Raw genomic sequence first — 14,498 nt, 5'->3', positions numbered from 1 at the left:
AGAACTAATACGTTTAATGTAAGTCACTTTGGAGGAAAAAAGCTGCCAAATGGCTGTAATGTTAAGGACTGTCAACTTGGTCCTGCGTAATTATGTAATCTTGTGGCCTTATGTTTTAAAGGGACCCTGTGTCAAACTCTAATCTGATTCATATTTTACTTTGAATAACATTTAGGACTATCCATCATATATACACAATATAAATAATTGGCAGCGTTCCACTCCTAACAATACATTCAATTGTACACAGCAGATAAAGAGTCTCGTCAATGGAAGTTCAAAATGCTTGATTGTCACGTGACTCTGAGTTCCAGGAAGTACTTGCTGGACAATTTGAAAGCATAGAAATCGGTGAAACCGAGAGACAGAACTGCGATTTCTGGTAATTAGTGGGCGACAGATTGATTTTTACAATATTCATATGGAACAACGACAAAAATATTCTCGTTGCGGCAGCTCACAAATAAACTGTTTTTTGAGAACGTTGCAACTGCAACATCCAAACCCTCAGGCTGCCATTTGACCTTGAGCTATTCCTTCATAACGTTTTACTTCACTCGCTTTGCCGTTCTGCAGCTCTCCACCAATCGGTAACTTCAGAATTAAACGTCCCGCCCCTCTGCAACGCACCCCACTCCTATTAACCAATAGTCTTTGAGTAAGAGTTTGACATCACGGCCACAAAGCAAGCCCTCGTTTCCTCTCACACACAAATTAACCGACAGGTCTTTCAGCCAATCATTTGTCGGGGCCATGGTCCCGTCCAATCATAACGCGTCTTAAGAAAATAGGCGGAGCCCTAGCGTCGCTCACTTCTTCTTCTTTGGTGCTACCGTATTTAACTTCCGGCTGCATCGTCCTCTGGAAATCACAACGTGAGTAGCTACAGTTAGCTCTGTGTTTTACGTAATAAGAGGATTAGCTGGAAATATATGAACATATTAGCTGTTTTTTTAGAAGTTGAAATCTCACAAAGTGATATTTGTTTCCCTATACCGGGAGCAACCGTGTGTTTTAAGACCGCCAGTTGCTGGTTGGAAGCTAGCTTAGCTAACTTTTTCATGCAGGCTTGTAGGTGAGACAGGTTTCATTCAAAACATTAGCGACGTCTTTTAAAGAAAGCAGTGCCTAGCAGGAACCAGAAACCCAGTTCCGCCACACGACGTAATGGTTTATTATCATTAGCCGGTCTTTCTCACCTGCTGCTGCTCTAACTTCATATGAATGAACATGATCTGTGCGAAAGGTTAAAGGGGCACTCCACCTATTGTAACGGTGCACGTGAAGATTAGTTTACACCTTAGTATTACCCCGCCTGAGGCCTGTGACACAGTACGTTTAATGCCTTCTTTAACACTGAGGGAAGCTTTCAAACGTCTGAGAAAATAACCCCCAATGATTGTCATCAGGGTGTGTTGTGTTCTTGTTATACGAGTTAACGAAATTACCAGTTTCTGACTTGAAAATAGAGTTCACAAAAACATTGGGTGTCTCTGAAAGCTCGTATATAACCAACTTAGTGTTTAAATAATGTTAAAGCTGCCCAAAAACGCAGGTATTGTCCCCTTTAATCAGTCGTTTAAGGTAATTAAACCAACAACTAATGGATGAGGATGCATTACGGTCAGTGCACTGTGTTTTTAACGCAATCAGCGTGAGATGTCAGGGAACCCACCAAGAAGCAACTTGAGAAATGAGCAACCGATTATCTTAATCATACAAAATCCAAATGTAAACATTGCCAAAAATACATCTGCTTATTGATTCTTTGTACTGCAACTGCTGCACAGCAAGTCCTATCTTACCTGATGAGGGATCAGGGCGTGAACACTGCATCGGTGATTAAAATGTTTTTCATTTCAAATTGCACAAGTGGAGTTTGAAAGACGTCTGTTACCGGAGCATGGAAAGCCTAATGAAAGACACTATTGGGTTGTTTTATGTGTATTTTGAGAGGACGTCTCGGCCTCTGCTTCTCAGATTTCTTTCCTTAAAATCTGTCTTTTGCGAGTCCCCCATCTTCACAACTTTACATGTTAGATTTCTCTACGTTTTTTGATTATCTGGCCTGCCTGCATCAATAAAACTGTTATTGATTAGGTATAGTGTGGCAGTAACCTACATCTTAACCGCTCTTAGTATGTTAGCTGATCTTATGTTACTTATCTCCTCTGTTGATGCACCTGCTCAGACTCAATGGTACTAACAGCCAAATACTCTCTCCAGTCTCTCACCCTCTCTCCTGCTCTATCCCCTAACTTCTCTCTGCTAGAATGGGCAGTGTTTTGGCTGCCAGCTCCCCCAACCCCCCTCCCCCTTCCTCCGGCGGTGCCGCCGCCGCTGCCCCCTCCCCCGGGTTGACTGTGCCGCCAGGCTTCGGGATGCCCCCAGTTCTACCCCCTACTGGGGAAGCCTCGGGACAGGAGGAGGAGGCGGACTCCTCCTTACCTAACCCCGGTGGATTTGACGAGTGCCATCGCAAGTGCAAAGGTGACTGGTGATAATTGAAGACAGTCATGAGAAGCGTGGTGTGACCTCTTAAGCCTCGACTCAAATAAGAATCCACTAAATGATTTATAACCTGGTTTTATCTTTATTATGTGTCTATTCTGCATTTCCTTTTCCCCTCAGAGGTTTTCCCCATGCAGATGGAGGGCGTCAGGCTATTCGTCAACAAGGGCCTTAGCAACCACTTCCAGGTCAGTTAAGTTTCTTTTTACACACACACACTGGAACAGTTTCTCACTAACTGCTAAACAAAATACAGCCTACGTCTCAGAAGCTCAAATATATCAGACCAAAGGAAATGAGCTGCGAATGGTTAAAGGGCACATTTTTTGAGTTGTGATCTCTCTTTAAGGTGAATCACACTGTGCTGCTGAGCACCACGGGAGACTCCACCTACAGGTTCGGCGCCACATACGTTGGAACGAAGCAGATGGGTCCGGCAGAGGTACGCTGAAGTACAGTCACAGTGAATCTCCTCTGAAAGGTGTTTTTTATATATATATATATTCTTTATTTATGACCCGTAACACAAATGCTGGTTTTGGTTCAGTTTTTTCCTGTCATGGTTGGAGACATGGACAACAGCGGCAGCCTCAACGCCCAGATCATCCACCAGGTCGCCAGCAGAGTACGATCCAAACTAGCCTTCCAGGTAAAGCTTCCCCCTTTAGAACCTTTTCATGCAACTCATTGCTCTTACTGCTGCAATCTGTTTCTACTTTGACAACATAACCACTTTCATTCCTATCTATATTCTTAAGGTTTTTACAGAGGGGTTTCTTTATATATCATTTTATTTATTCAACATTTTCTTACTAAAACGTGGAGGAAATAGTTTATAGGACAGTCGATAATGTTTACTCATTTGTGCAGTGATGAAGAGAGATCCCAAATCCCCTCTGTAAAAACCTTTGACTCTAATATGTCAACAAAATGAAACGAGTTTTGAACCTGGCTTTATCCAACGTTCAGAGTTCTGTTCTGGAAATGTATGACGATTAGCACAAAATAAAACATAATAAAATGTCAAAAAACCTGAAATACAAAAAGTAAATCAAGAGGTCAAAACTCCATCGACAGTTTATAGAACATCTCCATTGTTTGGACCAAAGCGTTGCGGCGTGTGGCCTTCATCGGGGCCATCATCATCATCGATGGGTGACCCTGATGAAGACCACACGCCCAAACAACACTACATGCACCTCAGAAGTAGGTGAGGTTGTGGGAGAATTCTCGACTCTTTCACAAATAATAATTGTCTTCATGTAAGTAATCAACTGGGGAAGTTTCATGGTGATATCTGTTAAATAAAATGTTTTAGCGTGCTCTCCAGCGGTGTCTCCCCTTAACCAAAACGTCTTCTTTTAAAAGCCGATAACCAGCCGATGTGTCATTGTCGCATCAGTCTGACCGTGCTGTTAACTTTGTCACGCTCCGTCACCTCCTCAGACACAACAAAACAAGTTTGTGAACTGGCAAGGCGACGCTGAGATCAAGGGAGAAGATTTTACTGCGACTATTACTCTTGGAAACCCCGATGTCCTCGTCGGCTCCGGTGGGTCTCCGCTCACCATCCTGTCCTCCAAACACTAAACTCATTTTAAATCCTTTTTTATTTATTTTTTTAAATGTTTCCAATTTAACCAAAAGACAGACTTGTGAACCCGGACACCTCATGCTCACTGCTGTCGTCCCCCCGTCAGGTATCGTCGTAACACACTACCTCCAGTCCATAACGCCGGCTCTGGCTCTGGGAGGGGAGCTGGTTTACCACCGCAGGCCGGGAGAGGAGGGCACCGTGGTGTCTTTAGTCGGCAGATATACGGGTGAGACGCAGGTGCAGTCTGTGATGCTTTTGTTTGGTGTCGGTTCGCTTCAACCAGTATTGACTTGGCCTCCTCCTTCTCTGCAGGCAGCAACTACATCGCCACGTTGACGCTCGGCTCGGCGGGAGCTCATGCTTCATACTATCACAAAGCCAACGAGCAGGTAACTCCGCCTCCGTCCACGCACAATGCAGACAGTTAGCAGCTTTTGATTGTAAGCAGGTTAGGTTGATTTATAGTTCCCTGAACGTTACGAAGCGAGTCGTCCCTTCAGAACTAAACGCAGCACCAGACCGAATGCTGCGCTGAAGACGTTGTTCTCGAAGCTGCTTCCCTCAGGATCTAACCGTCCGCTGCTCTTCAACAGCTGCAGCTCGGCGTGGAGTACGAGGCGAGCACCCGCATGCAGGACACCAGCGTGTCGTTCGGCTACCAGCTAGATGTGCCTAAAGCTAATTTGCTGTTTAAAGGTACGGTGTGCTCTCTGAAACACAAATACGATCATCACCGTGGCATTCATCCTGCACAGGGAGCATCACGTTTATTTTATTTTTTAGCAGCCATTGTTTGTCATAGATGACAGAGGAAAATAATAATGAACCTAATAATAATATATCCTCATTTATTAGTAGATTTTATATTTTGTTTAATTATTCTAAATCTGCAAAGTAACTAAAGCTGTCAAATGAATATTATGTAGTAAAAAGTACAGCACTTACCTCGGAGTAGAAGTATAAAGTAGCATGAAATGGAAATAAAGTACACTCATGTACCTCAGAACCTCAAAATAATGTACTTTAGTACAGTATTTGAATAAATGTACTACTCCACTTGTGCAGAAAAAATGTGCCTATTTATCGATGTTTCTCACTTTTTATTGAGTACTGCGTAAACGGGGCAGTACACAGGTAAACATACGTTTTGCCGCACCTAATATTCCGTCTCTCCCCCCCCCCTCCAGGTTCACTAGACAGTAACTGGGTAGTCGGTGCCACGTTAGAAAAGAAGCTGCTCCCGCTGCCGCTCTCTCTGGTCCTCTGCACCTTCCTCAACCACCAAAAGAACAAGTTCCAGTGCGGCTTTGGCGTCACCATCGGTTAGAGCGACCGAGCGGCGGGTCGCCGGCCCGCAGACCGACCTCACAGAACGGACAGACTCCCCATGGACGAGCAGCCTACGCCATGTACAACGCTGTGTGTGTGTGTGTGTGTGTGTGTGTGTGTGTGTGTGTGTGTGTGTGTGTGTGTGTGTGTGTGTGTGTGTGTGTGTGTGTGTGTGTGTGTGTGTGTGTGTGTGTGTGTGTGTGTGTGTGTGTGTGTGTGTGTGTGTGTGTGTGTGTGTGTGTGTGTGTCCCATCACTTCTTCAATCTGTCGCTCCGTTCGACCATCATCGCGTTACTGGTTTCAGAAGGTAATAAAGTTAGAGGTATATAAAAATCTAATGCGTTTAATCCTGTAAGAATCGTCGCCTGAATGATCCGAAGCGGAACAAACAATGTGATTGGTCGGGAATTTGTTGACTGCGGACTCTCGACGCAAACCAGTAGAAACGCATAAAGAGACATTACAGAATCACAGAACTTTGTTTTCCTCACTGAGTTCAGTGCCTGTCGCTCCAGTCTTGAGTTTTATTCTCATTTTGTTTTTTGTTTTTTTTACTGTAAATCCTGTCTTGGCGTGCGGTGAAATCATTGTCATTCGTTTGTTTAAAGGGGATTCATTGGTTACAGACACGTTTACCAGCCAACACTGCATGTCACACAAACCATCACTTGTTCTGTTGCCTTTTTTATGTTGCATACATATGGATCAGTATATATATGACCTGTATATACCTCTTGGAAACTGATAAATGTCATTTCTTACAAAAAAAAAAAAACCTGCACGTCTTTGGTGGTTTCCTTCAGTCTCTGCTGGAGTGTGAGTTCATGTGACTAGATTTAATAATCATTTCCTCAGGAGATTAAAGGTCTGTGACCGCTGTCAGCTATACTATTAGAGATTCAGGTAACTGAACCAGGAAGGTGAGGTATAGGTGCTGTTTAGTCAGCGGTTCTTTTAGATGTTGGCACGAAAACCAGTTTATCAGAGCTTATGGCCCTTTGAATAGGAGTTTTGAAATAATGTGACAAACTATAGAGCATGTGTGTTGGATATATGAACATATTTTGATATTTGGATAAAAAAAAAATAGGGAAGATTGTTTAATTATATACAGGTGCATCTCAATGAATTAGAATATCATCGAAAAGTTAATTTATTTCAGTAATTCAATTCAAAAAGTGAAACTCATATTGTATAGATTCATTACACGCAAGGTGATATATTTTAGCGTTTATTTCTTTTAATTTTGATGATTATGGCTTACGGCTAATCAAAACCCCAAATTCAGTATCTCAGAAAATTAGAATATTACATAAGACCAATTAAAAAAATGATTTTTAATACAGAAATGTTGGCCGACTGAAAAGTATGTACAGTGTACGTATGCACTCAATACTTGGTCGGGGCTCCTTTTGCATGAATTACTGCATGGAGGCGATGAGCCTGTGGCCCTGCTGAGGTGTTATGGAAGCCCAGGCTGCTTTGATAGGGGCCTTCAGCTCGTCTGCATTGTTGGGTCTGATGTCTCTCATCGTCCTCTTGACAATACCCCATATGGGTTATATATATATTTATAAGAGATTTGTCCTCAGCTGTGATTTAGATTGAGTGACTTGTGAAATGCATTATTGAACTTGGTGAAATTCATGTTAGGAAAAAAACAACTTTATGTATTTTCTTTTTTTCATCGCTTTAGCACAAAGCGTTTCACGGACGGAGACGTGAAATTGTGTCTTGTGTATTTTAGTGCAGCTTTATGAATTTGCCTTTAACTGTACAGTCCGAATATAGAAATGTTCTCTGTATGAATCACTCCTGTGAAATAATAATCAGTATTGCATGCTAATTAAGACACCAAAACACTGAACTTGTTTCGTCAGATTTTTATTTGGTAAAATATACATTGGGTCAAGTTGAAATAAATATTTGGTGTGCGGAGGCCTTGAGGCTGGTGGAGGCGTCCGTTTACTGGGTGGTCTTGGAGAAAGACTCCCACAGAGCAGCCAGCTGAGCCTGCAGGTCCTGAGCGCTGGCGTCCAGCTTGGACTTCAGCTCCTCTCCTCTTTGAGAAAGGTTCTGCTGGATCTCCTGGGTTTTCTGGTTCAGCTGGGTCTCGAAGCTCTGGGTCAGGGGGACCATGCTCCTCTGGAACTCCTCCAGGCTCTGCTCCATCTTCTGCTTGATCTCCTCGGTGAAGGGGACCATCTGGGTCTGCAGCTGGTTCACGCTCTTATCCAGCTGCCCCTTCAGCTCCTGGCTCTTCTGCAGCAGGAGGACCTTCAGGGCCTCTGGGTCCATGGCCTCGGCGTAGGGGGCAGCGTCCTTCTTCAGCTCCTCCACCTGCTTCTGGAGGTCAGCCACCAGGCCCTCGGCGTATGGCCTCAGGTTGGTGCTCACGGCTGTCAGATCCTGCTCCAGGCGAGCCTTCAGCTGCTCGGCCTCCTGGGAAAACCGGGTCATGTAGTCCTGGGTCAGAGGAGCCACCTGAGTCCGCAGAGCAACCGTGTACTGATTGATTGTGTCAGCGCTCTGAGAGATCATGGTACTGACGGACACAGAGAAGAAAGGTTATTAAAATTAAACGCGTAGTATATTTCTAGCGTCTTTAAGCTTCTTTATTGCTCTTACTTCACTTCCTGTCCCAGCTCAGACTGTCTGATCTGCGACAGGGAGTCCTCGGCGGTGAGTGTCGCTTTAGCAACGTAGTCCCAGAAAGCATCTTTCACCAAATCCAGACTGCTCTTGGGCGGCTCCTGCCACAGGATGTTGGCATTGCAGACTGTGGATAAAAGGCGGCTTTAGTAGAAACCCAGACCGGGTGTGGTTCACCTTTATTTCATAGGAAGAAATTCACTCACCAGAGAAAAGTGCGAGAACCACAAGTACCTTCATGATTGAATTTGACTCTGTTGGATTAAAAAAATGAATGCACAATTAAAAAATTGTTTGAAAGTTATACTTTGACACTTAGCTATGAAGTGTTTTAATGATGCTGAAATATGTTACCTTACAGCGAGGCAGCTTGTCTCTTCTTCACTCTGTGCGATGACTTGTGGTGTGCAGATGTCCATTAAGACCTTTTATAGCCACACTGAAGGGTAAAGTCCTCCTCTATCTGCCCCGCTGGACAGATTCTTGTCACTGCTGTCACTCCACGTCATAATATGTGTCATCGCCTTATTGTTCTGTGATACATATTCTCATCTTAAGTAATTGTTGGAAAAACTTAAATCATGTTTTTGTTTAGCCACTGTAATCTAAGCAGCTGGTTCCATAAAGCCTGTGTCCTCGTATGAACCAATGTTCACACAAGCTTCCTCAGCTGTGTTCTTCATTAAGTGTCTTAGTTGTCTTTCTTAATGGCTTCATCTGTTTGTTTACTTGTGACCGGGCGTCAAGGGTTGATGGTAAATCTGTTGTGTTCACGTCAGTATATACGTAGGCTGATTTGCAACCATGACGTCATCCGAGATTAGGATAAAATGACCCTTTACAGAACGAATTATCAAAGAAACGGGTGCAAGATGTCCAGACTTTATACTCCGTTATCCTCAGTATATGTGTGTCAGAGACTCCAGGTCTCGAGTAATATTTTTCTAACAGTAATGAATATTCAAGTTGTAGCAAATACATTTTATTTGAATATAGCAAAATTAATGTGGCATTAATTGATTTTGGCATGTTGGGGGCAGGGCAAGGAGCTGATATGACTCCTAATCACCTTCTAGTGCTGAAGGAATGCGTCCTAGAACCCGGAAATGAGTTCACTTTTAGTATTTAGGGTTCCCTCGTCTCAAAGTCAATACGTTGTATAAATGGGTATTTAGTTATTTAAAACAAGGTTAAGAGATTTTAACGTTTTTGTTCTACGATTTAAAATATGTCAGTAGATACCCTTTCTGTGAATCTTTACGTGTCGTGTTGCTAACAAGCGGCTAAATAGACTACGAGACGTCATCTCGACGAACACTCGGCCGCCTTTAGCTTCGTAGTGATGACGTGAGGTAATGCAACCTTGCTATAGTTGGTATGTAGCCTACTGTTCACTTTCTACTTCTGCCAATTGCATTTTTGTTTGAAGAAACATGAATCATGTTAACTTCCTGTTGGCCTACAAAAGTCATCCCTGCAAAACTCTCTAAAGTTGGAATGAGAAACGTGTTGGCAAACAGTCGCGTTTTTAAACACCCAGCGGATACAGAGCAGCGTTAGCATTGAGGCTACTATTCACCCTCTGTTAGCTCTGCTTTTGGTCTCCACCAACTCCTGTGGGACATATCTGTCTCTTTTGTTGCTAAATGCGCCACTTTGTTAGCTAGCTAGTCGCTAACTGTCTGTCTGCTGTTGGATGCGGAGCAGGTGTTGTGCAGTCAGCTTTTAGAGCTTAGATGAAGGTTGATGACATCACTGACTTTACTGAACCAAAACAGTCGAGTAAAGTTGAGGGCTGTAAAATCAAAACTATTGATAATGTATTTGGGGAGTTGTAAACGGTGGTTTAAAAAGACACTTCGAAGGACCTGAGTAAAAAAAACCACATACATTAATTTGTCTAAATCATTTTTCTGTTATGTACTGTTAGTATTTAATGTATTCCCTCAACAGTATTGGGACATCTTCAGCTACATCCACCTCACCTTATAATCGGCTTCGTGGTTACTTTGTGCGTCACATGAAAACAGTTGGATGTTTATCAGTAATCTCACCTGGAGAAAGACTTTAGCTCCTCTGTGTTATCAGTTTGTCAGGAGGGAATAAAAGGAGACTTAACATTCTTCAGTTAAGATTACCCACAGTTCTTATGACACAACTGGATCAAAGTCCTGTTCCCAATTCCCTGACCTATAAAACCTCTGACAACAGCCTTTGTATCTAAGCTGACAGCATTCATGTGGTTAATATGTATGATTACTCCATAATGGAGTAATCAACAAAAAGCAATGCAGTATTCATACTGCAACAGAGTAAAATAGGAATAGGCTCATTATCTAATCTATTTCTTACTCCTCATTACATAATGAGTGACCCTAATTCATGCCTCCTGAGTGTCCACTAGTTACAATAAGATATGATGCAACATAATAAGGGTATTATATTGTAAATATGTTTTGCTTCTCTCTGTCTCTCAATTCAATTCAATTCAAATTTTGCTTTATTGGCATGAAAGTTTATAAAACAGTATTGCCAAAGCATCAGAAAATTAAACATACAATAACATCAATCCACAATAACATTAATACACAATAACATCAATACACAATATCAATATAACAATAATATTAATACAACTCTCTCTCTCTCAGAAAGCGTCACATAAAGACAATACATCAATTATGCAATAGAAAATATATATTTCTTGCTCTGAAATCTTTCTGAGAGACGCAACATGAGGTTTCATCAGACAGTGGTGACGTCGTAGTCCACTGTTACCACTGTTACTGTGATGTGGAAGCAGCAGTGACGGCAGCAGTGACAGCACGGCACTCAGCGGTGAACTTTGCTCCTGCGTTTCCTCTATAGGACTCGGCTGCCTATATATACTCAGCCGTGAGCTGTACAGAACACACACACACACACACACACACACACACTGTATTCAACAGCTCACCGACTGAACAGTAAGCATCCACACAGGTGAGACACCAGTTAGGACGATGTCACTTTTCAGGTCATCATATCAAAAATAACCACAAAGAGCTAATTTTGCGTGTTTCTTCTCAGCCGCAGTCATGAAGGTCCTCGTGGTGCTCGCCCTCGCTGTTTTCACTGGTGAGAAAGTTTTGTAATTTATGTGAAAATCAACATCATTCAAGTTGGAACAAGAAGGTTTTCATTGTGGCAATGAATGCATTCGACTTTGTTCTGTCTGCAGGTTGCAATGCCAACATCGTGTGGCAAAGCCAGCCCGAGAAACAGGTCGACATGGTGAAAGATGCATTCTGGGACTATGTGGCCAAAGCAACCACGACTGCCGAGGACTCCCTGAAGCAGATCAGGCAGTCCGAGCTGGGAATGGAAGTGAAGTAAGAGTCTCAAAGTGATAAAGACGCTTTTACTAAAGCCTTGAACTATTTCAACATAACATTAGACATTCATGACCAAAACAACAACAACCAATAAGTTCTGGTTTATCAGCTTGGAGAGGGTGATGAATCCATAAAGAAGCAAAGAGAGTTTTCCGTGACTGGTTTCTCTTTGTGTCTCTGCAGCACCCTCATCTCCGAGAGCACAGACGCCGTCAACAAGCTCACCGACGCTCTCCGGACTCAGGTGGCTCCTCTGACCCAGGACCTCATGTCTAAGTTTACCCAGGAGGCCGAGCAGCTGAAGACCCGTCTAGAGAAGGACCTGACCGCCGTGGCAACCAGCCTGCAGCCCTACGCTGAGGAGCTGGTGGCTGACCTCCAGAAGCAGGTGGAGGAGCTGAAGAGGGACGCGGCCCCCTACGCCGAGACCATGGACCCAGAGGCCCTGAAGGCCGTCCTGCTGCAGAAGAGCCAGGAGCTGAAGGGGCAGCTGGATAAGAGCGTGAACCAGCTGCAGGCCCAGATGGTCCCCTACACCGAGGAGATCAAGGAGAAGATGGAGCAGAGCCTGGAGGAGTTCCAGAGGAGCATGGTCCCCCTGACCCAGAGCTTCGAGACCCAGCTGAACCAGAAAACCCAGGAGATCCAGCAGAACCTTTCTAAAAGAGGAGAGGAGCTGAGGGCCAATCTGGATGCCGACAGCCAGAACCTGAAGAGGCAGCTGACTGCTCTGTGGGAGTCTTTCAGTAAGATGACCCAGTAAATGGACTAATATCTCTACTGAGTTTATGGGACAGATACAAAAGCGCAATACCTCGTTTTCTATGTTTTTATGTGGATGAAAGATACTCAAAAAGGATTGATGTCAATAGTTCCTCTATTGTGTTACTGTTCACTGTAAGTTTTCATCTGTAATACAACAATAAATAGGTTAAATGTATTTTATGTTTTCACTTTCTTTGCATTCATCAGTTCAAAAAAGAGCTATAAATCCAGGAATGCAACTATGTCTGTCCACATTTTTTTCAACAAAGACAATCTCACATATATTAAAGCAAGTTTATGTAACTGTTTGAATGAAAAGTTGAATTCATAAGCAGGGAAACACACACTTGCTCAATTCAATACTCTCAGGGGTTTGCAAGCTTTAAATAGATGTTGCTGTGAACTGTAACATCAATGAGTCAGATTGTTGACTTTACAACTCTGCTCTACTTGTGCAATTGTTGAGCTGCTTCTCAGTATTTTCCTGCTGTGTCATCATTGCAGCCTTTTTGGCCGCAGCGGCTGCTGTTCAGCAAATCATCAATCACAGAAAGGCAGAGCAGCAACACGGACAGAGAACCTGCTCAATGAAAAGTGCATCAAGCAATGAACAGCATTTGCAGAAATAGTTACAGTCAAGGGGGAAAAACCAAAATCACCAAAAAGAAGTCGAAAAACACCTGGATTAAAATATATATATATATATATATATATATATATATGTATATATATATATATATATGTATATATATATATATATATATATGTATATATATATATATGTATATATATATATATATATACATATATATGTATATATATATGTATATATATATATATATATATATATATATATATATGTATATATATATATCAGTGGTGGGCCGTCAGGGCCAGCAAAGCCTTCTCTGCTGGCCTAAACAGAATCACAAAGCTATATATCTATTTTATAATTTAATATTTTTTATTTCTTAAATACACTACATGTATTATAATTTATAAAAATATTTTCCCCATTATCTTATTTTCTCAATGCACAGCTCCTGTCTTCCTCAGTTGCTCTGCTTCCAGTGCAGCTTGTTTTAAGTAGAGCTTTTATCCAATCAGATTTCACCTCTGTGTCTCTAGGTAAGAACAGAGGCCCGAGGCCTGCAGCCTCACAAGTGAATCCATGTGCAGTTTAAGTGAATGGGGACGATATTGTTGATTGTCATAGTGTTCAACCAATCAGATCTCTAGTTTGACATGTTGGGTGTATTCTTTGACGTGTCAGAGCCTGCTAGCTGGCCTACAAGTATGTCAGCATTAACGTGCAGCTCAGTTTTCAGGTGCAGCTCTGCAGTGAGGTGCAGCGTGTGCTGTGATTGGTCAGTGGGCGAGCACGTGACTATTGGAAAATGAAACTTAATAGCCAGCAGAGCTTAGTCAGAGTAGTAAGAGTTGAAATTCAAAGATATGGAAGAAATTATGACATTTTTTGTATTTTGCTTTGTGTAGATTATTATTTTTTTTACCTAGCTTTGTTTTTTTAACACTCAATGGCTGAAGGAGGAGAAACGGATTTGTGAGTTGGGATTTAACCGTGGGATGAAACTCTTTGTCAACAAAGAAAGGAGGATGGAGTTTGTCTTTAAGTGAACAGCATTTGGTAAATCAACTGCTTTTGTTTTTACATCTGCAGCAGCTTTAATATGCTTGTTTCTATATTATTATTTGTACAACTTGTTTTTATGGAGATGGATTTTTGTTTGGTTTTATATGTGATAGGAACTATTGTTACGTCCAATGTTGCTCTGGGGACATATTTAGCCGGTGCCAGTGTTGCCAACTTGTTGACTTTCTCGCTAAATCTGGCGACTTTTTTTGTCAAAAGCTACTAGTGACAAATCTAGCGACTTGTACTGGTGTTGTTGGAGACTTTACTGGTGTTTTGACTCTGACGTGAAAGCACGTACGTTCTGCACTGTCGTGAACGAGCAGCAGGTGCTGCCGTGAGCCGCCCCAAAGCACTCACAGGCGGCTACTCTCACAGCAGCCTCGTGCAGCAGTCCCAGCTGCAGTCAGAGCAGAGAGGAGACACACTCTCTGCGTATTCATGTATCTGCACTCTGCAGTTAGTTACAAATAATAACCGTAGCTGTGTTTCAGCTGCAGGACAGCAGTGAAGGCCCAGGTATAAAATGCACGGCCTGCCACGGCCAAAAACTCTGGAAACAACCAGTGTTGCAAAAAGTATAGTCTTTATTTTTTAAGCAAATAAAAGTATTGT

The 14,498-nt window shown here is 42.6% G+C and overlaps 3 protein-coding genes across 3 annotated transcripts; 2 read left to right on the top strand and 1 right to left on the bottom strand.

Moving 5' to 3' along the window:
* The first annotated feature begins 841 nt into the window (after positions 1–841).
* On the top strand, positions 842–7,259 carry tomm40l (translocase of outer mitochondrial membrane 40 homolog, like). The gene is made up of 10 exons (XM_076106327.1): positions 842–875; positions 2,273–2,490; positions 2,632–2,699; positions 2,861–2,953; positions 3,059–3,160; positions 3,958–4,063; positions 4,212–4,334; positions 4,421–4,497; positions 4,702–4,804; positions 5,296–7,259. Exons 2-10 carry the CDS (start codon positions 2,274–2,276, stop codon positions 5,433–5,435), a joined length of 1,029 nt encoding a protein of 342 aa, XP_075962442.1. The 5' UTR covers positions 842–875; position 2,273; the 3' UTR covers positions 5,436–7,259.
* A 144-nt stretch (positions 7,260–7,403) lies between these two features.
* Positions 7,404–8,330, bottom strand: LOC142965405 (uncharacterized). The gene is made up of 3 exons (XM_076106332.1): positions 8,297–8,330; positions 8,067–8,217; positions 7,404–7,983 (listed from the first exon to the last, which is right to left on the bottom strand). The coding sequence occupies exons 1-3, from the start codon at positions 8,328–8,330 to the stop codon at positions 7,404–7,406; spliced, it is 765 nt and encodes a 254-aa protein (XP_075962447.1).
* Positions 8,331–11,167: 2,837 nt separating this feature from the next.
* On the top strand, positions 11,168–12,227 carry LOC142965526 (uncharacterized). The gene is made up of 3 exons (XM_076106504.1): positions 11,168–11,207; positions 11,311–11,461; positions 11,648–12,227. The coding sequence occupies exons 1-3, from the start codon at positions 11,168–11,170 to the stop codon at positions 12,225–12,227; spliced, it is 771 nt and encodes a 256-aa protein (XP_075962619.1).
* Positions 12,228–14,498: the final 2,271 nt, after the last annotated feature.

The sequence above is a fragment of the Anarhichas minor genome, unplaced genomic scaffold, assembly GCF_050575085.1.
Source record: "Anarhichas minor isolate MPS153535 unplaced genomic scaffold, ASM5057508v1 ptg000033l, whole genome shotgun sequence".
In the NCBI taxonomy this organism is placed as follows: Eukaryota; Metazoa; Chordata; class Actinopteri; order Perciformes; family Anarhichadidae; genus Anarhichas; species Anarhichas minor.
This window is presented reverse-complemented; position numbering and strand designations above follow the sequence as displayed.

What these genes read in the sequence shown, in the direction of transcription:
- tomm40l (XM_076106327.1), top strand. Translation starts at nt 2,274, where the DNA reads ATGGGCAGTGTTTTGGCTGCCAGCTCCCCCAACCCCCCTCCCCCTTCC. An exon ending in TTTAGTCGGCAGATATACGG is followed by an intron (nt 4,335 to 4,420) that starts GTGAGACGCAGG and finishes CCTTCTCTGCAG; the next exon opens with GCAGCAACTACATCGCCACG. An exon ending in ATCACAAAGCCAACGAGCAG is followed by an intron (nt 4,498 to 4,701) that starts GTAACTCCGCCT and finishes GCTCTTCAACAG; the next exon opens with CTGCAGCTCGGCGTGGAGTA.
- LOC142965405 (XM_076106332.1), bottom strand. Translation starts at nt 8,330, where the DNA reads ATGAAGGTACTTGTGGTTCTCGCACTTTTCTCTG. An exon ending in GGTTCTCGCACTTTTCTCTG is followed by an intron (nt 8,218 to 8,296) that starts GTGAGTGAATTT and finishes TTTTATCCACAG; the next exon opens with TCTGCAATGCCAACATCCTG. An exon ending in GAGCTGGGACAGGAAGTGAA is followed by an intron (nt 7,984 to 8,066) that starts GTAAGAGCAATA and finishes TGTGTCCGTCAG; the next exon opens with TACCATGATCTCTCAGAGCG.
- LOC142965526 (XM_076106504.1), top strand. Translation starts at nt 11,168, where the DNA reads ATGAAGGTCCTCGTGGTGCTCGCCCTCGCTGTTTTCACTG. An exon ending in CGCCCTCGCTGTTTTCACTG is followed by an intron (nt 11,208 to 11,310) that starts GTGAGAAAGTTT and finishes TTCTGTCTGCAG; the next exon opens with GTTGCAATGCCAACATCGTG. An exon ending in GAGCTGGGAATGGAAGTGAA is followed by an intron (nt 11,462 to 11,647) that starts GTAAGAGTCTCA and finishes GTGTCTCTGCAG; the next exon opens with CACCCTCATCTCCGAGAGCA.